Source organism: Aquila chrysaetos, chromosome 6 (genome assembly GCF_900496995.4).
Source record: "Aquila chrysaetos chrysaetos chromosome 6, bAquChr1.4, whole genome shotgun sequence".
In the NCBI taxonomy this organism is placed as follows: Eukaryota; Metazoa; Chordata; class Aves; order Accipitriformes; family Accipitridae; genus Aquila; species Aquila chrysaetos.
The window spans coordinates 21173793-21197993 of record NC_044009.1 but is presented as its reverse complement, the minus strand read 5'-3'; the positions used below and the strand labels follow the sequence as shown (position 1 = coordinate 21197993).

General features: G+C 34.8%; 1 protein-coding gene across 1 annotated transcript in view; it reads left to right on the top strand.

The window, feature by feature from the left end:
• Positions 1-24201, top strand: part of DNAH7 (dynein axonemal heavy chain 7) — a 127416-nt gene that overhangs the window by 14550 nt on the left and 88665 nt on the right. Inside the window, 11 exon segments of the mRNA XM_030017391.2 lie at positions 389-568; positions 1602-1877; positions 3457-3584; positions 3763-3841; positions 8661-8885; positions 10273-10419; positions 11001-11686; positions 14044-14230; positions 19518-19711; positions 20841-21039; positions 22514-22654. Coding sequence (XP_029873251.1) covers positions 389-568; positions 1602-1877; positions 3457-3584; positions 3763-3841; positions 8661-8885; positions 10273-10419; positions 11001-11686; positions 14044-14230; positions 19518-19711; positions 20841-21039; positions 22514-22654 — 2442 coding nt within the window.

Here is a 24201-nt window from a genome sequence, read left to right as displayed (position 1 = left end):
TTAATACACGTACTACTGTACACATAATTTATATATTGCTACATTTGTGAGGGCAACTACTGTAAAGCTACTCTGCCTCAGTCTATGCAAACAACTTTATAAAAGTTGCTGGCTGGTGTATAGAGGATGCCTCTTGTGCCTACTAAAAATAACATTGTATTTCATCGTAGTGAGCATCAGTTTATGTGAATTTTATCAGAGACATACTTCCTACTTGCACAAGTATTTTTGTTAGGATTATGGCATGTCACTTGCAATTGAAGTCCTACAATTTAAAATGCACATGCTGGAGTAATTCTTAATGATCCTTTGACTATTCCTGCATGAGTTAAGTTAACTAATATTTTACTTTTTTTTTGTTTGTTTGTTTTGTTTGTGTGCGTGTTAGAATTCAGTCCAAGCCTACAAACAGCCAGGTTTAATCCTGAGGCTAATCCTTGAGAATGATGGTATTAAATTTGAACCTGACTTTAATGACTATGAGGATATATTACTGAATGTTTATACTGTTATGATTCAAGCTGTCAGTGATATACCAAGAGTTGAGACCAAATTATTTTCTAAGTGGGTAAGAAATTACAATACTCATGGGTTTTGTTTGATCATTATATTGTTGCTACATTTAGTTCCTAGGTAGTTAAATGAATAGCCCTATTGTCAGAACTCACTAGTTCTCACTCACTCACTCACTACTCAATAGTAGTATTATAATACTCTTTCAGGATGTTTGGAACAATTTGGAATAATCTTAATTTTATTCATAAAAGGCCCAATCACTTTTCTCTAAGCAAATAAAAAGCCAAGAATCTACTAGTTTTTTGTATTGGTTTAGAATTGCATGTTACTTTCAGTATAGCAGTCTTAGTTTTTAATATGGAGAGACTGAAAGTAATGCTCTGTAGTGCCTCTTGATTGTTTCCCAGAGAGCTGTGGGAGGTGAAGATTTCTTTTTTCCTGGAGGAATATAATTTGCCCTTTCTGTTTAGCACCAACTTGAATTTTAAATAAAGATACCAACCCTCAACATTTTTGTTAATGTGCTTGAACACATGACCAAGCAGAAACCTGAGTAGTATGCTATGCTTTATAAAAGCACTAATCAATAACCTGTGAAAAGACAAATGAGAAGAAGCATCTCAAGCATGTCTAAATGCAAAAGAGCAAGGCTTTAGATCTTCTGGGGGTTGCAGGAAAGCATTTTCTATATTTCTAATGTTACAGATTCATCAGTTGATAGCAAAATTGAAGTTGTGCCTGTGGTTCAGGAAAAATAAAATCAATGTAGATTAAATTTAAAATTTTTGATAGAATTGTTTTGGGTGGGATAAATATGTGGACTTCTGAGTTTCTGAATGAAGCAGCTCTGATTTATTACTTGTTGAAGGCAAACACCCATAAGCTAGGATTCAAAAAAATTTGGGAGTAGAATGTAAATAGCTGTATCTACAAAATTAGGTTTGTAATCAGACGTTACTTTAAAATCTTTCTAATTAAAATTTAATTGATTTTTCTATCTAGTTTATCTTCCATGGCATAACTGAGCTACAGACATAAGTGTAATTTGAAAATGTGTTTGGTTTTTTGTGTGGTTTTTTTCAAAGCCAAAAGGTGAGTCCTCTTCAACTGTCTTGAAGCCTGTTATCCTAGATGAGATCTTGGATGAACATAAGAAAAGGATCAGAGAAGAAATTATCAAAGAAAGTGCTGCACCTGTGGAACATCTCAAGCTGTATGATAAGTACAGCTTCCTGATAAACAAACAAGCTGAACAAGATATTGATCAATTCCTGACAGAGGAACATACCTTTGAAGAAATGAAAAGGGAAATTATAAAGTACCAGAAACTTGCTAAGGAAATAAAATATACTTCTAGGAAGGTAAATTATAATAATATTCATAAAGAGATATGGATATCATTTTAATGTCGATTTTGTACTAAGAATGTTGTCAGTCAAAGGTGATGATAATTAGCTGTGAGATAATTGATGTGAAATAAAATTAATTTTTTCAGAAAAAGAGAGTTTTTCAAGAGTTAGCATTTCTGGGGTATATTTGCTGTACTTAAGTGAGACTTAGTTATTTTTGCTAGAAATTGTTTTGGGGCTTCTGAAGAGTATGCTCATCTTAGTTGTGAAGGAGTAAGAGAAAGTGTGGGTCCAGCCACCTCCAAATTCCTTCCAAGCATCTAAGGCAGAGAGGGGATCCTTAACATTGTCCTGGTTTCAGCTGGGATAGAGTTAATTGTCTTCTTAGTAGCTGGTATAGTGCTATATTTTTGAGTTAGGTATGAGAATAATGTTGATAACACACTAATGTTTTCAGTTGTTGCCAAGTAGAGTTTAGACTAAGTCAAGGATTTTTCAGCTTCTCATGCCCAGCCAGCAAGAAGGCTGGAGGGGCACAAGAAGTTGGCACAGGACACAGCCAGGGCAGCTGACCCAAACTGGCCAAGGGGGTATTCCATACCATGTGACAGCATGTCTGGTATATAAACTGGGGGATTGGGTCGGGGGGGGGGGGGGGGGGGGGGGCAGGGGAAGGGAGATTGCCGCTCAGGGACTAATGGGGCGTCGATCAGCGGGTGGTGAGCAATTGCATTGTGCATCGTTTGTATATTCCAATCCTTTTATTATTACTATTGTAATTTTATTAGTGTTATTATTATCATTATTACTTTCTTCTTTTCTGTTCTATTAAACCGTTCTTATCTCAACCCACGAGTTTTACTTCTCCCGATTTTCTCCCCCATCCCAGTGGGTGGGGGGGAAGTGAGTGAGTGGCTGCATGGTGCTTAGTTGCTGACGGGGTTAAACCACGACAAACACGAACCACTTTTTTTTGTCCCTGTAAGGATGTTCTGTGGTAAGAATCCTTTGTCTGTCCATTCTGAAAAAGAACTTGGAAGGCTAAAGTGGTTTTCCTTAAATCGTTTCTTTCCTAGTATTCAGTGCAAACCTCAGTTCTGGAGAAACTAGTACTTACAGGCCTGTCATGAGGGCGTCTGTGTGTTGAAGTCAAGCTGACTTGCCCACTAGTTGAAAGCATTGGATTCGGAGACTCGCTGGGAGGCAGAGTCCCTTTTTAATCCTAAGGAATGTCACGTGTGTCTAACAGTGAAGCAAGATTACCACATTTTAGATGCATCTCAAACTCTGTAATTTCACCAGACAACATTCACTGCTACAGACAGTAGATGCCCTTCTTTTTTTGAGGAAGTAGATTATTTGCAAGGTAAAAAGCAATAGAAGTAAGATTTATATGAAGTTCGATGCGCAGATGCAGAACAGTTATTTGCAACTGTAGCTTTTTCTTTCCCTTCTTCACTTGAAAGTTTTAAAAGCGTTTTATGGTTTAACTAAATTCCTAGGTGACATCCCTGACATTCTGCTTAAGACAGTGAGGGAAAATAGGTAAAAGCCATTCAGTGTTCTGACAACTGTTGTATTTGTATTGCAGTATGTCCGTCTAGGAATGTTTGAATTGCATTGTGATGAATTAATAAGTGCTTTGGTAAAGCGAGCAGATAATATTTGTGAAAAAGTTGTTTCCAAAATGTTCAAAGATCGTCAAGACATAAATGCGAGGTAACTCTCAAACTGAAAAGGTATATTGAAATGTACTTAATTTTGTTTCTGCTGTTGAATTTTTTTAAGCCTTACATGATATGTTGATCTCATTTTGCTGTTCTAAATGTATGTGATTTGTCCAAGGATGATTAAAACAAAACACACATGCAAACAGGTTATTTTATGTATTTTTCAGACTATGTGATGAGTTTGAGAGAATATCAGAAAAAGCCCTTACTACTCCATCTAATACACAGGAACTAATGGAACTTAAGGTACTCTTTTCTTTTTTTATGACTCCAAGCAAGAAGTAGCTACCAATATTATTGCTCTGGCCTTAAGCAGTAGCATATGCAAATTGCCCCCTTCACAGGTATGATTCTGGCCTTGTTAAAGTCACTGGTGCTATATCTGTATTACAAAATTGAAAAGGACAGGTCTTTGCCCATGAGCCTGGCTCTTATACCTGCAGCTAAACTCTTTTCCTCACCAAAATGTCATGGCTGCAACCAGTCTGCCCATTTGGAACAGTCCTTTGTCTCTGCTGTCACTTGCCCTATATTGGCATGACTATATTGGCATCACCTATATTGGTGACCTTATTGGCATCACCTATATTGGTGACCTTATTGGCATGAATGCTGGCTGTCATGGACAGCTGTCTCCAAAGTGGGGGGTGTGCACCCAGGGGGTGCACAGGATGATCTATTGGAGTACGTGAAGGAAATGGTATTTATTTTTTATCTAAAGAAAGTGAGAAAGAAATTAAGCTTTACCAATATTTAATATACAGATTGATACTGGTGCCCTCACTCAGTCTGTATGTTAGAGGGTCCAGCATCACATTATGTATGTGAGGTGTTCTGAGGAAAGGGTGGGTGTTCCACAATGCGGAGGGATTCACAGTGGCACCCTTGATTGTTCACTTGATCTCAGCATATTATTATGTATTGCAGTTTGTGTGCCCAGTTAAGTAGATTTATGGATTATGTTATCTAGTTTTAACTAACCTAACCCTCACAAAATGGGCAAATGACTTAAAAAGATTCCCTCAAAGAAACTGCAAATTGAAGATAATATTAATAATGTGAGCGCAAGTAATCAACAAGAAAACCGCAGAGTTGACACTTCTACCCCTAGTATAAGCTCTTCATCGTCCACATTACAAGGTAAAAATAATGATGGTCTAATCAGATTTGGCAAGTTGGCCAAAAAAGTTCAAAATTATCAGGAAGAGTATTTGAAATATGAATTTGCATCCCCTATTGTTTATGATGAACCTCGATGTCTATTGTGCCTTGAGATATTAGTTAATAATAGTATGAAACCATCACACTTAGCGAGACATATAAAAAACTAAGCATCCAGATCATGAAGAGAAACCTCTACGATTTTTCAGTCAAGTTTCAAGTCATGTGATGCTTAATCCAGTACTCTACAAAATGTAACGATACATGCTTAGAAGACTCGGAAGCCTTTTCTTATTTAATAGTGAAAGAGAAAAAGCCACATACCATTGGGGAAACACTTGTTCTTCCTGCTGTGGTAAAAATGACTGAAATACTACATGAGAAACAATATGTTGACAAACTAACATGCATTTCTTTGTCAGCAAATACTGTTGGAAGGAGCGTGGAAAACATTGCTGAAGGTTTGTAGAAACAAGTATTAGAACGAATTATGCAGTGTGGGAGATTTGCTACACAGGTGGATGAAAGTACACGTTTAACTTAGTTCATGGTATTTGCTAGATTCTGTTTCAATAATGAAATACATGAAGAACTACCTTTTTCTGAGTCACTGAAGGAAAGGTGTATTCGAGAAAAGATTAAATGACTAATTTAATAAAAACAATGCTTTATGATGGAGTGGCTTCTTTGACCAGAATAAAAAAGGATGCCGGGGTAAGGTTACAGAGGTAGCACCCCACGTGAAATTCATTCACTGCATCATTCATAAGCATGTGATGACAGCAAAGATGTTGGAGCTAGAAGTGCACAAAGTTCTACAGGATGTCATCAATGTGGTTAATTTTATAAAACAAGAACTTTAAAGAGTAGAATCTTCATAATAGTTTGTATTGAGATGGGGTGTAACCGTGAAAATCTTTTGTGCTATACAGAGGTTTGCTGGTTATCTTGTGGCAAATTCCTTTAAAAGAGTTGTCGACCTTAAAGATGAGTTATGCATTTTTCTTTTACAAAAAGACAAGTGTTCCTAATTTTGCTGACCTTTTCTGTGATGACAGGTGGCTGTCAGTAGTATGCTACCTAGCAGATATTTTTGTAAAATAATGACGCTTAGTCTGTCCTTCAAGGTAAAGGTGACATCTTTAGGAATGAATGAAAAATTAACTGCTTTTCACAGGAAAATCATGATATGGAGAGAGCATTTTGAAAATGGATGTTTGGAAATGTTTCCATTGTTTTGTGATTTTGTTGCTGAAAAGTATGTGTGTGCCCCCCTGAAAACTCTGATATCTGTACACTTCAAAAACTTGGAAACAGAATTTTCCAACCTGTTTAAAAAAAATCTTACAAAATGTTTCGGTGGGTTTTGAATGTATTTGTTAAAAATGCAAGACCATCCGGTTAGTTTGCAAGCACAACTGAGTGACATTCAGGGAAAATGGAAGTTTACTAGATGAATTTCAACAAAACCCTTTGCATAATTGGTGGATGGGATCATGATTTATAAAGCGCAGCCAATGATGCAATTCTTCCATTTGGATCTATGTATTTTTGAGAGTTTTTTTTTCAGCTGACAGCCATTAAAAAGAAGTATTGAAATAAGTAGTAGAAGTATAGAACAAGACCTTTGAATCTCTGAATCTCAAAGTATTAAACCGAGGTTAATGAAGCATATTCAATCACATTACTGTCACTAAAAATATTATTAATAATAATATTAGTGAAAGCAAAAAGGGTTCTGTAAAATTAATAAAATTATTTAAAATATTGTTTATTTAATCTTCATTTAATCTTTTTTAATTTCTATTTTTGTGCATGTTTTACTGTGTGAATAATATGTTAGTACAGTAATATGTGTGTGTAATCTATAAATAAATATACATATATTGGGGGTGGGTGCATGCTTGAAGATTTCTTGCTGATAAGGATTTGTGATCAAGAAAGTTTGGAGTCCACTGCTGTATGGGAGTATGCTAGGAAACAGCGTGGCTGGCTGGAATGCTGATTGAGCCTGTTGGTAATATAGGTATTGCCTGGAAGTTTTTTCACTGATTTTCAGGAAGCAATGCGTTCGTATAATAATGGCTTGGAACAAGTGCATGGTTTTATTTCTATCCCCATCTAACTACTGTAAACAGATAACAAGTAATTTCTGTAGTGTGGGCAACATGCCAGTAGAATTAAATTTAGACTGCATGTTCTTCAGGCTTCTGAACAGATAGTGTAGTCAAACAGTGCATATCTCTTGGTTCTCCTGAATTAAATTCAAGCAATCTAATTAGATGTGGAAGACTCAATATCCATTCCTAATATCTTAAACTAATCAAAGAGCTGAAACCTGAGGTGTAGGGAACTTTAATATGTATTTAATTCTTCACAAAAAACTTTAAAGAGCACTCATTGGCAAGTTGTATGAAGTAATTTTGCCTTTGCATCCTTTATTGAATGATCATTTAAAATTTAGCAGATGTAGGGTTTGCAGTTTGGTAACTGTAAAATCCCATCTCTTCTCTTACAAATACTACTTCTGTAATCAAACCCCTGCTGTTTCTTTGATATATTCAGGCTACAGCTCAGCAAAGCACTTGTATTCACACTTGAAAGGTAACATGTCTTAGTCTCTTGCTGTTCAGCAAAGATCTGATGTATGTGCCCAACATTAAATGTGTGGCATATAGATGTATGCTTAAAATAAATTGGGTGCCTGAGTAGTTGGCTGAATTTGGGTCTGAGTGATTTGAACTTTTGCTACAGTGAAGTTTAACATAGGACATAACTGGAGTAATTTTTTTCAAGTAAAAAGTAAAATGTTTAGAAGTTGAACTATGTGCTATCTGAGAATATGGTGCCTTTTAAAATGCATACATGTTATGCTATAATTTTGTGTTGGAGAATAAACAAATGGCACATAATCATAGGTAGCATGTAGTATTATACCAGCATCAAACTCCTCCTAATAGTTCTTCCATCTCATTGTTGAAAGATGTATCAGTCTTTGTTTGGGGTATTCTTTTAATAGCCAAATATTCTCTAGACCCATAGCAATGAGTATATTCTGAAGCATAGAAACCACTGTTAAAAGAGCAGAAGCATAGGTTTACTGGACAATTTATCCCTACCTAAAAATGTTTCCAGTGATATTACTTGTGTCATCATATTAAATTTTTCTGTATCTTCAATTGATGGATATTAAGTAATATTTACATATAGTGGTATACTATTGATCTGTCTAATTGGTCAACATTTTTACTAATACAGCTCTTTTCTTAAGATGCTTTCTGAGTGCTTCATTACGGATTATCGTTCAAACTGGGCTGTGTTGCTGTTCTGTTAAGATTACCATACAGAATGCTACATGTATCAATGCCATTTACTGCCAGCTCTTGAGATCTGAAAGAACAGCATAATTTTTATTTTAATCATAATGAGCGGTACAGTGGCTGTCTATATTTCTTATATTCTTACTGCTAGAGAAGACCTAATCTTACATTGATCCATCCAGTGCTTCCCTTTCTGAAGTGTGTCTTTCTTTTCTCTTGTAGTTATTTTACTAATTTTCCCTCAGTAGAACCATGCTTTCTTTCCCAAACATGCAACACTTACAACAGGCTGTCTGGATTGGCTTCCATTAGTCCAAACCTTTGTGCATGCAGCTTCACCCATTCTTTTGAATTTTATTCAATAAAATAGCTAGTAAGGCAGTTATATTAACAAGTTATATGCTGCAAAAATGGCTAATACTCTACCATTCCAAATGAACAACTTTTCAGATCATGTATTTCTAATTTTATTTAATTTTCCTTCTTAAAAAAAAGCTTTTAGAGTTAAGTATTAACTACTTCAGGCATTATTTTGGCACTAAATTATATAAAAAATCTCTTCCCTTTTAATTTCTATTCCCCAGGCCTGTATGCAGAAAGTGGAAACATGTGACATGCTTGAATTGGAGCAGAAGATAGTGGATGCTGTAAATTGTGTTGCTTTCCTGATAGAATGTGTCAACTTTTCACCAGCAGACATTCGACTGAACAGTAATGTTTTTCAATGGTATGCACGAATGCCAGATATCTTTGAAGAGCACAAAAAGATAATTAAAGAAAAAACAGATCAATTTCAAGATGCTCTTAAGGTTTGTAATGACAATATTTTTAAAATCCTTGAGCTACTAATTTTGAATGGCATATAGAACATGAAATAATGGATGGAATAACCTCTTTTATTTTCCCATATATTTTAAAAAGAAGTTTGAAGTAGATGTTTTTATATTATTCTTGGTATTAACTAATTTTTGTCTGCTTTCCACTCATCTGTTTTTCACATATCCACGAGTACCGCAAGACAAGCCGCAGCTCACATTTTGCACTCTGAAAGCTCTTTGGTTACAGAACTTCCAGCGATGTTGATGAAAATTGTCTTTATGTGAAAAATTAAAATTTAGCTAGATCCTTTAAAGATACGTACATGGCTTGATTTATGCACATGAGCAGTCCCTTTGGAGTCAATGGCAGTATATGAAATTTCTATGATAGCTCAAAAAAAAATCTGCATTAATTTGTAAGTGTGATTTTGCTGTTAGGGTAATGTCAAATAAGGTAGTTATATAACATAAGTGCATCTTGATTCATGTTTGTTTTATTTGTTTCTATTTTTTAATAATTTATACTTTACATGTATTTTATCGCTGTTAATTTTTTTCATTGTATTTACTAGGCTTTTACAGTACAGTTTGTTATATTATCTCAGTGATGGGGTCTCTCCACAAGGATTGCTAATTACTAGGCTGTCGATCCATTACAGTTACTGCCTGTATAGCTGCCTGCTTTGGTTTTCTTGTGCTCCTTAGTCTCATCATCATTTTGTCTTAGATCATGCATATTTTGAGATAGTGAGCTTCTATGTTTATGCAGTACATTCAGAGAAGTAGCTGTTAAGTGTTATTGTGTTATAAATAAATGTGCAGCATACACTGTTACCTTTAAACATGTTATTGCTTTGTATGCTTTGATGCTTGGTTTCAGGCATTGACCGCTGCTGATACTCAATGTGAAATATGTGTCCTGGAGTTGTATATACGAGGAAAAAGCCATCCTTGAACTGTATGGCTTTAAGATGAGACACCTGTCTTGTGAAACTGTTTAGCTTTGTCTGTCATTGGATTAATCCTATTATTCTATTTTACTTTGAGAGATGCTAGGCACTTGAATTTAGCTTTCTATTATTAGCCTGTTGACTATGTCCATCACAGAAAGAAGAAATTTTTCAGTCCACCTATATCTTATGACATAGAACCCAAAGTCGTGTCTGTCAGCCCAATAAGTCATTGCAGGTAACAGTAGGATTCAGGGCAAATTCTGTAATTTGTGTGGAATAAATACTCATGTGCAAATATGTTGCATGTCTTGGATTTTCTGCAAGTATAAAGTGTCCTACTATAGCAAATCAGAATTGTTATTCCTTTTTACAGAAATTTATTGTGATTTTTTAAATGAGTATATGCTTGCTTGATGTTTAATTAGATACGCTATGAACAATTTGTTGAGGAACTGAAAAGCTACTCTAAGCAGGTTGAAAAACTTAGCACATTTGGAGATATTCAGGAAGTCAACAGGTATTTGAAGAAAGCTCAAGCATTAAATACAAAATTGGATCTTGCTGCTAATAAGGTATAGATTATAGTCTAAACTAGTCCAGTACTATAAATTGTAAATCTTAGTATTTGTGTTATCAGAATCAACAGTTTGCTTAGTAATGCAGTTACTGAGATGTGACAAAATAATTCTTAATTCAGCTATGAAATGTTTTTATGTGATTTGTGATTTAAACTGCAAATTTACTGAGCACAGTAATTTGTTACTATGTGGTCTTGAGTTAGTGGATTAAGTTTATGTAGTTTTGCATAGAAATTATACTTTTATGTTCTTGGAAGTGCCATTTCTGATGCTTATTATTATCTCCCGTCTGTTAAAGGCTCCATGGTAATGCAAATTATAGAGGAATGCCCACGTACCATTTTAAACCTCTAACTATATTCCTCTATTGACTAGCATGAATGCTGAGCTGTTACTGTTAAAGATGGCTTTAATTGCAGTCAATGGCAGCAATTAAGTAATAGATTGGTTTAGTAACTCAAAACTTAATTTGAAGCTTGTTTAAAACACCAGAAAACCTCCCTAATCCTTGTGGTAAGGACCTGGTATCATGGACAGCTTTGTTTGTATTTCAGACCTCATTTATGTCTCAACAGATTGATCAGTTAAATTCAGAAGAAGAGTCCTTTGGATGGCCAGTATCTCAGTACCCTCAGCATAAAAACATCCAGAATACTCTTGCTCCGTATCTTCGTCTCTATGAAATGACTGTTGAATTCAACAGAAAACACAAAGACTGGACAGAGGGATCATTTCCAGAAGTTAATCCAGACAAAGTAGAGATAGATGTAGGAAACTACTGGCATGGACTGTATAAACTAGAAAAAGCCTTCCACAGTTCTCCAAATGCGTTAGCAATAACAAGACAGGTTAAATCAAAAGTAGAGGAATTCAGATGCTACATTCCTCTAATCCAGGTGATTTGTAATCCTGGTTTGAAAGAAAGGCACTGGGAAGAGATGTCAAAAATTGCAGGTTTACCACTGTCTCCTTCTGAAGACTCAAATGTCTTGTCATACATTAACTTGCATCTTGAACCATTCCTAGAAAAGTTTGAGACCATCAGTGAAATAGCCAGCAAAGAACATTCACTTGAGAAAGCTTTAACGAAAATGATTTCTGAATGGGATCAAATGGAGTTCACTCTTCTTGCCTATAGAGAATCAGGAACCTATATTTTGTCATCTGTAGATGACATTCAGATGTTACTGGATGACCACATTGTCAAAACTCAGACTATGAGAGGATCTCCATTCATTAAGCATTATGAAATGAGAATAAGGTAATTTTTTTTTTCTAATAAAAAGTCACCAAGTAACATTACCAAGTGAGAAATCTTTTCTGCTTAATTTAAAACATAGGGACTTCAAATGCTTTTGTTTATCCTCCTTAAGCAGTGAATTAATCTCATTTTAAAGGGCTAAAGCTTTTGTCCCATGTTAGCTACAAGCTATTTAATCCTATAAAGCTGATTTTTACCTTTAATTAACAAAGTACTAATGCATTGGAGAGGTTGCTAAACATTTTTAACAAGCTCTGGTACTTAATGTACCAGATGCATCATAACATTTCCTTTGTTTTACCAGATGAAACATACCTGAGATATAGATGGAAAGATTGTAGACTAGAGAATATAGTCTAAACTTTCTATCTAAATTTTAGAGCTACCGAATCTTTTAGCTCTCAACAACTAAAAATGTTAGGGCTTATGTAAGGGAGATGAAGAAAATGAAAACAAGACAAATTTCAGGGAATTGATGAAAGTTGTTTTTTCTAATGCAGAAAATTAAATTCTAAAAGTTAGCATTGCATGTTAAAAATTCTATACTTCTGTCTTTGAGCATAGATTTTAATCTGTTTTTGTCTTTTTCCTCAATAAATACTTGCTGCTTAAGTCCCCCAAACATAGCCATATTTTGGAAAACCAAAAATCTTTCATCTAAAGTTTGGCTATAATTATCTAGCTATATAGGTACCTCCAAACTCCCATTAACTTGCAAAAATGCTATTTCAGATTTCAGCACATATTCAATAAATACAAATACGTATGTACATATACATACGTGTACATTCCAATAAGTATTAATTGTCTAATTACTACTGTACTATAGTATAAGAGTTCATTCCTCATTAATGTAAAACAGTAGGTTTTGCCTATTTAAAAAGAGTAAGCACACCATGGTAATTTCATCAGTTTTTTGGTGACTGACAGCATTTGTAATAATACAAGGTATTACTATTACTTCAGTCTTTGAGATCTAGGTGATTACACAATTTTTGCTTTCTCAATAACCAGCAAAGCATGTAGAATTCTGGATTGCTGCCAGAGATGATTCCAAATTCTTCATCTTCATTTTTGTGTATTTTTGGTGTAAGAAAATTAACTGACCTGCCCAACTTTCCTCTTGGAAAGCTGCATTTTTCTCTGCCTCTTGGTAGAAGCAAAATCACCAGAGATGAGGTACCAATACCTGAGAGATGAAAGAGGGACTTTGGGTAGAGGAGAAGGTACATGCAAGCAAAGCTGTCTGTTTAGAATTTGTGGCAAGTAATTGAGTGAAGGAAGAAGTAAAGTATGTTTTCACATGTATCATTTTACAGAACTCAGTGCAGCCCATATATGAGTGTCCTGTTGAGAAAATTACTGCCATGGTTCATTTATACAATATATTTTAACACCATGCACTTTTTATAATAATATAATTCTGTCTGTACTGTCCAGTGGTATGAAAGTTGTAAAAAAAATAATACTGTTTTTATACAGGAGAGAAGACTATATATGCTTGTTATAAGATTATAAATAGCATTTTATTTTTATACTTTTTTTTTTTTTTCCAAATTACTTATGTCAGTGAATTAGGAATACTAATGACATTAGAAAACTGATAATATCACATCTGTCTGATATTGGTGAGACAGTAAGAAGTGTCAAATGGTGGTGTTAATAATTTTAAATCTTGAATTTTTGGCTATCAAAAGGGAAGACTGAATAGCTATTGAATTATTGTGTACCCATAGTGGTGTGTTGTAATAATGAAGGACTCTTTAATCTATCAGACAAATGCGTTCAACATTCATATTTGGAATTTGAGGTCAGAAACAAAATGTGACTTAACCATTGGGCTATTTACCACTTGAAATCTTTTAATTAAGACCACATGTCTTTTCAGGATAATGTCTGCATATTTTTGGTTTAGTAGTTTAGGTTACTTTCACATCTGTCTTTTGCCATCTCAGCTTGTTTATCTTAGCAAACAGTTAGAAGTAGCAGTCTGGGCTTTGGTGTGTGCCAGGAACCAGATTACATACTCAATTGAAGGGAATTTGTCCACAGATACTATTACATGCTATAGTGTGTGCTACATTTATTCACTGATACTATTAGTCTATTTATTGAATTAACCTAGTTCATGAAAGCCTACAGTCAACCTTACAGATGATACAGTTGCAGAAATTAATGTGGACTTTGTTATACAGGAAATCAGGCTAGGTGAATATGATATTCTGCTGAAATCTTAAAACTTGTTCCTATTGTACTTACTGCTGAATATGCAAATTGCCAAAAAGATCTTAGCAGTCTGCTGGAAATGTTTTATTGGAAGCATCAATTAATGCATTTGAACTAATGCTATTTTATAGGGAATGGGAAAGCAAGCTGTTGTTAGTACAGGAGATTCTGGATGAGTGGCTGAAGGTTCAGGCTACTTGGCTTTATTTGGAGCCAATTTTTAGTTCTCCTGACATCATGGCTCAAATGCCTGAGGAAAGTAGACGATTCAGTACTGTGGTTAAGACATGGAAAGACTTAATGAAATCAGTTTTTCAGGTAAGTACTGCTGTCTTAAGAATACTGAGTGAATTTGTAGTATGTACCAAAAAAAAAAAAAAAAAAATTGCTTCTGATAACACAGTAATCTGTTTTCTGTTTCATCTTAGCCCCCTTTCTCAGATCCTTTAAAAAATTATTTTGCAGAATTGTTTCACGTAGAATCATAGAAGCATTGATTGGGAGGGGCCACTGGAGTTCAGTTAGTCTAACTTCCTTCTAAAAGCAGAACTTTTGCCAACACTACGTCAGGTCAGCCACAGTTTTGTGTAGCCAAATTTCAAAAATCTCCAAGGACAGAGATTTCTTGCAGATCACCTCCAGAACCTTTGGTGCTGTGGTACCTTCCTAGTGAATATTTTTTCCCTAATGTCCACCCTGAACCTCCCAAGCAAAAGTTTGTACCTGTTGCCCAATTATCATTGCTGAGAAGTTGGCTTTGTTTTTTTCAATTGCCCTTCATGTAGTTGCTGGCTACAGTTAAATTCTACCTTAATTTCCACTTCACCAAGCTGAACAAGTCCAGCTCTCCCAATCTCTTCTCACAGGCCATGTGCTATTCTGGTAAGTAAAATTAAGCGGCATACAAAGCAAGGTAACATAGCAATGATGATCCTGGCACTGTAGGTCAATTGACACGAATCAATGAAATTTTACACTGATTGTTCCTTTTGAAAAATGCTGCTTATTTGCATATTGAATGGTAGAGATGCCTCTGTAACTTTAAACTGTTCAGATATTTAACTTGCTTCAGAAGTAGTATTCTGATCTACTATGAATCAGTACATAAGGCAGTTGTCAGACACCATCACTGCACGTCTGGTCCAAATGTTACTGTCTTGCCAATCTGCTGCTTATTTGACACTTTCTGGAAGTTAGCACTTTTATTAGGATCAATTCATGAGATTAAAAGAATGCTCTTTGTGTCAGTAGTTAGATGTTTTCAGCCTTGGATTGGGTTAGATTGGCTATATTTGCCTGCCTACCTGGATGAAGAACACTCCTGGAATCTCTTCTGCTGACTCTGCTGAGAGGGCAATAGCTTCTAGCAAAGAGGTGGTACTAGTAATGGAAGAGGTAACACCTGAAACTGGCACAGCTGATTCTTCAGCAGTTACATGATCAATGGTCTGAATGCACGCTCTATAAATTCTGTTCCTTGGGGAATAACCAGTTACTTAGTAATTCTTGTATCCTATTACATAATCCTAATGATTCTAATAAAAATACTGAAAAAGTATTTTTCAGTATTTTCTAAAACTGAAAAAGTTCCCTAATATCAATGACATTCCTAGTAGGATGTTGCATTTTTAGTATTTTTTTAACTGGGCTTACTAAACTATTCAACAGGCTTGAGAAGATTTATGAGGTCCACTGTTTTCCAGGGTAGGGACATAAGGTTGCCATTTACAGGAAAAAAAAATCAGAAGCTTTGTTTTCATCCATCTTGTGCCTTTGCAGAACTTTCAGAGATCCATTATGTTATTAGGACAAATGCTAAAATCTTCACTCAGTCTAAAAGTTTTTGGTCTGGGCTGTTTTCAGATTGCAGATATGGTCTTAATGTAGGAATACACAAAGTGTATACAAAAAGAGGCATTTGCTTCGTTTCCCAGCAATTCAGCTTGATCATTTAAAAATAAAGTTAATTTTTATTCTCTTTTTATTCTTTCTCCTTCCCTTTCTCTTGCTCCATTTTGTCCTCTCTCTCTCTTTTTCTCCTTCTGTCTTACCCTGACCCCCCCCACTCCCCCTGCTTTGTTCTCTGTTTTTTCTTTCTTCTGATTTAGAAGAAAATCAGGAATTTATCCCATAGAGCTGTGAAATCCATAGTATTCATTTGGGGGAATAAATTGGGTAAAAATAAAAAAAGGGGAAGAATTTCAGAATTTTGTTGAGTATTGTATTTCTGAACATTGTGTGCTGAATGATCTGTTTTGATAAAATCTTCTAATTCAGATATTCAGTGCTAATCAAATACAAAGTATTTTTTGAATGTGATATGTGTTATCACTGGCAGAAAAAAGAATCATCTTTTATTTGTCCAGGAGAGTGTAAATGTCAGAATAGAAATTTAACAATCTCAAGTTAGTTTTGGCTAAACAAGTAGGCATTATTTTCCAGAAGATGGCACTCTGTTTCCACAAATGCAGTGTTTGAGTTTTATGGCTTAAAAGAATGCTCTTCCCCGATCTATACAATGGTCTTTCTTAAAGCATAAAGCTAACTTGAGTCTGTTTGTGCTCTTTTGCTTTTTATATGCCATTGTGTTATAAAATTGTTTTGTATTATAAAATTCCTTTATTTGCTTAGATTTTAATCACAAATTTGAATAATCATATATTATTCCTTCATTTTAAATATCTAATTTAAGCAATGCACATTAATGAGGGTTAAATTACTTAGTGGGTTAATTTCCACTTCCCATAAATTTTAAAAAAATCTAGGATATGGAAGCTTTTCTGTCTTTATGGGGAAGAAAGCAAAAAAAAAAAAAAAAAAAAAGGCAAGAAACCCCCCCCTAGTCTGCAACTTGTGATATGTTAAAAATTATATTTAGAAACTAGAGTTAGTGATGGTCTTTTAACAGGGTACTCAAGCTATTTTTATACACTTGATTTATACTATTTTCTTGATACAGTTTTTTCCCCTAATTGACAGTGACAGTGTTGCTGACAAAATAAGTTACACTGATGTTTTGAATGACTGAGAATGATGGCATTGCCTTTTTTTCTTCATGCCTTAGCAGAACTGTAAATAGGAAATCTATGTTGAAGCATAAATCATCTTTTTTCCTGACTTTTTCTCATATGAAAGAAAAAACAAGCAGGAAGCATCCCATTTACAAAACTGGTAACACAGCTTTGATTTGCTTTACCAGTTGCACTTTGTTCGCTGATGATAAATATGCTAAGAAAGGGAACAAAACCTCTTTCTGTTGACAACGTGTAGTTATACGGTTGTTTGTGCATTAAAAACTGTTTTATAAAACCAATTATGAACTGTGTATGCTGACAGCTTAATTGTCAATGTATAGATGAAAAGTATATGTAGTTACTGAGTTTGGTATGATGCAAGAGGCAAGTGACAGAAAGTAAATGTATTTCATGTACAAAGGAACACTATGATTATTGTATTAGGGAGGTGCACCCCCATGAAGGTCAATTAGATAAACATACAATTCTGGGTTTTTTTTCAGTAGATTGCAAGTATGTGTGTAACATGAGCGGGGAATTGAACCAAAGCTGAATGCACATTACAAATACTTTCAAAATGTTATAAGTTTTTGAACTGAAACTGAACTTGGATTTTATTATTAAATTCTCCAAACTGAAGCTGAACAGCAGTCAAGTTACTGGGTCAAATCTGCATTGTCACCCTGTGAGGAGTTTGTTTCTTACAGATACTTTTTGCACATTCTGGGGTTTGCACAGCAGTCTAGCCTATCTCTCCTCATCTGTCCCTTGCAACATGAGTCACCCATGCTTCTGCTCTGTGAGACTGTGTTGTTCTGCAAGCCCTATCAGGGACTTCTTTGAGTGGGACATTCTGTATTTGTAATGGCTCTGACAAAACCATTCCTAGTGGAAATAGTCTGGGTACATCTTTGATTTCTGCTGTCCATTGGAGTATTTTTTGTTGCTGTCAGCAGTTCTAACAAGCCCTCAGTAGATTGACTAGTCTGAAATTCTTCCTACCTATCTGTTTGGTGTTTCTTATGGTTGGATGTGCCTGTGTCTTTTTTTAATTTTAATCCTGGATATGTGTTCTATGCTGTGTACTTATAGGTGCAGACTCACTGGGCAGAGGGGACCTAAGGGCTGACTAGCATTTCTAGTTAGCTCTGCTTCCGTCTTATCTGTGGTCATTTTGGCCCCATTCAAATTCCAGGGAAATTCAGTTTGATTTAGGTGGTAAAGGAGAAGCTATGGCAGAAGCTGCGTTCCCAGACTTTGGGAAGTGGAGCAGGGGCTTGGGATTAATTACTCTCCATTTCCTTGCCAGGACTTTGTCATTATAGAACATTATGTATTGCAACATGAGTGGGTTTGAATCAGTTCACAGTTAGCAAGTCAGTTAATGTACTGGCACGGGCCTGAACTAGAACTGAACTAGAGTAAATTCAGTCACAGATGAACCCAAGCCCATATAGGAACCGAGTAGAAGCATTTGCTTGGTTTGACTTCCTCAGTCATAAATCTGCATAATTTCCTACTTTTCAACGTGTGTCTCGTTTTGCTCCCCAGACCCCATACTTGGTGAGCACAATTGAAAAAATGTAATGATGATTAGGCTATAAATTGGCCATAAGGTATATTAAATGCTAGAACCTGATGTTCCGACAACTGTATTTCTTTAAAGCTTCTTAGCTTGGCAACCTTTTAGGTCTTTTGAAAAATCTTTTTTTGTATTTGTATTAATTGAGAGAACTTTCAGCTTATGCAGTAGCTTTTCTAAGCATTTACATTCATTTAATTTGAGAGGTTAATTTGGAAAACACTAGAAAGAATTTGGAAAGCACTATATGTCTTATATATTTTGTCATCTACACAACGTATAAATATAAGAAACACCGTGTTTATCCAATCGTGTATCTTGACAGGTGTTATTCAGGTGCTATTGTAAAAATAAATAAAAATATAATTTTTTATATTCTTAAAGCAAGTATAACTTTTCAGATTTTGCTAGCAAAAATCTTTAAGCATGTATTTAGCTGGTAAACATATTAGGACCAGAGAATAGCTTTTTTTAGATCACATTACTAGTTAGTGTTAGTACTGAAGTGTCAGTGTTGCCTATGTACAACTTTGCCACCTCAATACTTATAATCCTGTGTATATATTTATATATTTTATATGGAAGGAAAATCCTTTTTTTGCATTGAAGTCTGATAGATGATTACCACTTAAAATGTGTGACTGCATTGTTGTCATAAAGGTACACTGTTAAAAATCCATCAAAATGTTTTTATTGTTCATGTAGCGTAATTACATAATCCAATTGAATAGCCAGTGTAAATTGATGTTGCTCCAACAGAATGATGGGAGTTGTGCTGTTTGATGAATTGATCCTGTTTTGAAAAATTTACTTTTAATACCAATTGTCTAACTACTTTTCCAGTGAACCCTGGCAATGAAGAAGGTTAATAAATTGTAAACCTGACAATGGTTTGAGTAAAGCACAATTTGAAATAAAGATTCATTTTGCTTAAGACTTCCTGCAGTGCTGTGTGGTGATTTACTTGAGAAGGCATTAACATTTTTATCTGGAATAATTTCTTTTCCAGGACAAACATGTGCTGACAGTAGTAATAATAGACAAGATGTTGGAAAAACTGAGGAAGTGCAATGAATTTCTGGAGCTAATTCTCAAAGGACTTAATGAATACCTAGAGAAGAAGCGCCTGTTTTTCCCCAGATTCTTTTTTTTATCTAATGATGAACTCCTTGAGATTCTTTCAGAGACTAAAGATCCTACTCGGTATGGTAATATTTAATAGATGAATTTGTGACTCACAGTGCATGCAGATAGTCTTGCCATATTGTTTCTCTGAGCCCAGAACTCTCTTTTTTTCTCACTGAAAGTTATGGTATTAAGTGTCTACTTGGTTAGACTTTATGACAGGTGAATGCAGAGTAATTTTTAATATGAGTGATTAAATTCAGTTCTGTTTTCTAAACTAGTAACCCTTTCATACACTGGTTTTCAGAAGAATCAGAAGTCCATATAGTAATTCATGGTGAAATTAACATGCCTGATTTTTCCCAGTAGGAAATTGACTATCAGATGGAACCTGTATATTGCTGACTTGAGTTTTATCTTTTTAGGGGCAGTCCTAATTAAAGTATTTCAGAAGTTTTTTGCCATGTTTTAACACTCTCTGGGTTTCTACTCCCCAACCTCATTCAGGATTAAACTGCAAAAAGTATAACTCAGTATAAGGACTTATACTGAGTGGAATTAACTCTACAAAGATTCCTGCAGAAGCTATCTTGTTAAGCAATATAGCCTTTGCTATAAGCAGAGAAACTGGGGTTTGATTCCCAATAGGCAGACTTGACAGTGTGCAGTGAGTGCAGTGCAAGGTCATGCAAAATAAGAATGAAAATGAAAAATAAAATTCCAGCTCAGTCACAGAGAAATATTCATACAGTGCAATGAACAGGGCAAGAGATATTGTGAGAAAAAAATCTTAAAGGTTATTTTTATTTTTTTTATTACAACTGTTAAGGTTTTACTTGATTGCTTTACTCAAATTCCTTAATATTTACTATAGTTTGCTGGGAAGATATAAATAATAGAATTTTATGTCCTGTAGGTGGATTAGCAGTTAAAAAAAGAATACTTGTTTATCTTTACTAGTTTGTGTTACAGAGACTATAAGTCATATTTTACATTTTTAAACTGGTCTTCAAGAAATATTGTGGTACGCATCTTGCAAGGGGTGGTACACAAAAATTATTGTTGAGGATAACCTTTTTATTTAACAAACTTTAAATGATCTTTTAAGTAAATTGTTCGGATTTTATTTTTTTTTAATTGGATCTTCTTTGATAGTATTGGCAAGAAAAAATATCAGAAGCTGTTTAATACTAGTTTTGTTTTGTAGAGTACAACCTCACTTGAAAAAGTGTTTTGAAGGAATTGCAAGAGTGGAATTTACTGATGTATTAGATATTACACACATTAAAAGTAGTGAAGGAGAGACTGTGCAACTCATAGAGACAATCTCAACATCATAAGCTAGAGGTCAAGTTGAAAAATGGCTGGTTGAATTGGAGGCAGCTATGCTGAAGTCTGTCCACAAGGTAACGAGTCCTAACCTCTTATTTTCCAGCCTAACGTCATTCAACATTGATTTCTTCAGTAAACATTAACATTTACTGGAATCACTTTTTATTCTTTGCACCTAGCATGAACATTAAAACAATGAATTCAGTCCTTAAAGGTTATATTTTTTTATTTTTTTCTTAGTTCTGGTGTTGATTTCTGGTTGTAAAATTCTCTAAAATTCTTTAAAATTGAATAGTAGAGTCAAAATCAGTTGTGCCAAGGATTCTTTTGCCAGAGATTGTTCTACACTTGATGTGGTATTAAGGGACAAGATTAAACTGAAAGATTGTCCGTAGTTTTTTTTTTCTTTTTTTTTTTTGTGTTCCTCTTAATTATGACTACTTTAAGCAAGACCCTTAACTCTTTTCAGATTGTATCATTCTAGTCTTTACAGTGTCTCCTCATTGTGTTGTATATTTAATCATCTCTGTCTTCTTTTTTGTGGTCCTTTTCAATGTCAATTAAGGTAATTAAATGTGCACATGCTTTCCCTGACACTGTCTTACAGTATAACAGTTTAATTATTGTAGTGGCAGAGCAGTACAGAAGAAGGTGAATAACCTGATCTATCTGGTGCATATCAGATGGAGAGAAACTGAGCTGCATGAATAAGAAATGGTTAAGCACCATTTGTCTGCATTTAGCCTTGAACACAGAATTTTTATAATGATCTAAAACAGATAACATTTACATAGTTTCAATGTCAGTACAGACACATTTTTCCCTCAGATTTTTTTTTTTTTTAATTGATGCTATTGTGTATAGAGATTGTTAAAAGCAAAAATGCTTGGAACTGCAAAACAAATGGCAGATTTTCACTCAGGTAGTTTACACTGCTTGTCTGAGGAGTTTGTTGGTATAAGACTTTATTCTTGCTTGGGTTTTGTTAATGGCAGGAAAATAACCTGTTGGTGTAGACTGGAAGTTTTTTTGCAGTGCAAGTTTTGGTTTCATTGGGATTATCCTTGAGTGGCGCTAGTTAATCATTCTATTATAGCTAACTTTAAGTGTATTTTCTAATAAGTTTAAATAATATGATCTACAAAATTAAAAGCTCTGGGTTTTTACTAGAATGAATAGGTGAAATAACTTTCAGTCTGGGATATTACTTCTAACTAAATTGTATTTGTACTTGTTTTCTGGTTTCATTGTAGATGGAGCTAGAAAATTTTAAGTATCTGATAGCAAGAATAATTTCAGAATGCGTTGTGAAATCAGTTCTCAGAAATTTTGTGTCATCACTTCATTCATGTTATGAGATTTTGGGTTTTTTTGAGCTTTGTTGAGAGATTGGCTTGCAAGATGTCAGTATTATAGAGTTTAATTTGAGGCTGAATCTAGACCCTGATTTATTTTTTATTCTCAGTAAAACAATCTAACCTAAATTAATTCTAAAACTGAACATTACCTGTTTTCTCATGTAGTTATGTTGTGCTTTTCCCTGCCCAGGTCATTGGGGATGCACTTGAAGCTTATCCAAAAACTCCACGTGTTAATTGGGTAAAAGAGTGGCCTGGACAAACAGTTCTTTGTGTATCCCAAACTTTCTGGACAATGCAAGTACAGATGTCTATTAGAAATGGCCAAACGGTAAGAATATTTTAAATTTAAAATTATTCATTAATGTTTAGTGCTTTTTATGAAGATGGGCTAGGACTAGCATTAGAAGATATATAGTATCCTCACCCTTGTCAAATAGTGAATATGTATGCCTGACTGGTACAAAATTTATAATCTATTAGCTAATGCTAGTGGGAATAAAGGTACTTAAGGAACCGAATTAAGATTCAGGATATGTGTTCTGTAGAACCTTTCTTCTGTTTATCACTAAGGCTTAATGCTCTCACCTGTTGTATTTGGAAGTGTTCCAGAATTGCCACCATCAGATGAGGCAACTAGATTTTCATTCTCTGGTGTTTGGACAGAAAGAAACATCAAGTTTTCACAGTTATACATAAAGTTATAACTTCATGATACTCTCTTCTTTTAATTCCTTTTTTTTTTTTTTGCAATGACATGTATATTCGGATTCTCCCTGTTCATATATAGCTGAGCTGTACCACAAACATAAAGTTAAATCTGATCTTTAATCCATATATGGAGTAGTATTTTAAAGGCTATATAACATTTTCTGCTTATTCACAAGCTGAAGCAACGGCTCCTGGTAATAGTGGCTTTTTTGAGCAGCTGCATTCTGACATGCAAGGAAAAGACGCTTCTTAGTGTCTTGGAAGAGGGAATTAAAGGAAGAAGAGGTCATTATCTGCTAATACAAGGACTAAATCTTGCAACATACCTGAAGATTTGAAAAAGATTTGAAAATTTTTTCTTTTCCCAGTAATAAAGGAGAACCTCAGTTTCCTGGGGAAAGAAATAAGGCTTCTACATACTGCATCATTTATCCTCAGTTGGTGAAAGACTTTCAGGAAGGAGAGACAGGAATTCTAATTTTAGAGATTTTAGATTAAAAAAAAATAAAATTAAAGCCAGTCTCACATTAGTGAGCCTGTAGTTAATGTTGTTAGTGAATAAAAGAGGAAGTTAAGCATGGCTGAAATTAATTTGCTTTTGGGAATGTTTGTTACAGAATTCTGAGTGTAGACAAAAGCTCTTGTGCTGGTCTGTATCAAGCCTTTTCTGTACGTGGGCATGCAGGGAAACCTGTCCTTCCTGTAGCTTTCACTCAAATTCTGTTTTAGTGGGAATTCTGCTCATCAGGCTTCAGCCCAAGAATCTTCGTTCTGCTGTGGAAAGGGGCTTGTATATAGTGAAGCAGTAGAGAGTCATTTGCATCTCCTGACAATCTGTCACAAATCTGTGGCAGGGAGAACTCTCAGTCTTACAGCCTTCAATATTCTTTCTCTTTTCCATTCCTATGTTGTACACTAAAGCATAAGAAACATGACAGACAATCAGTGACCACGTGAGAGTCCAAAACTACTGTATTCTGCCTGAAGCACTTTAGTGTTTTCTGGGATAGGATGCCAATATCGTTTAAGTGACTCATTAATATTAAATACGTGTTCACACACACATGCTCCCTTTCAAACATTTTTGAGTTGTTTCCAACAAGTAATTGTTGTACATAAATCAAAGGTGTAAATTTCTTCTTATTACTAATGAATTAAGGTGCTGTA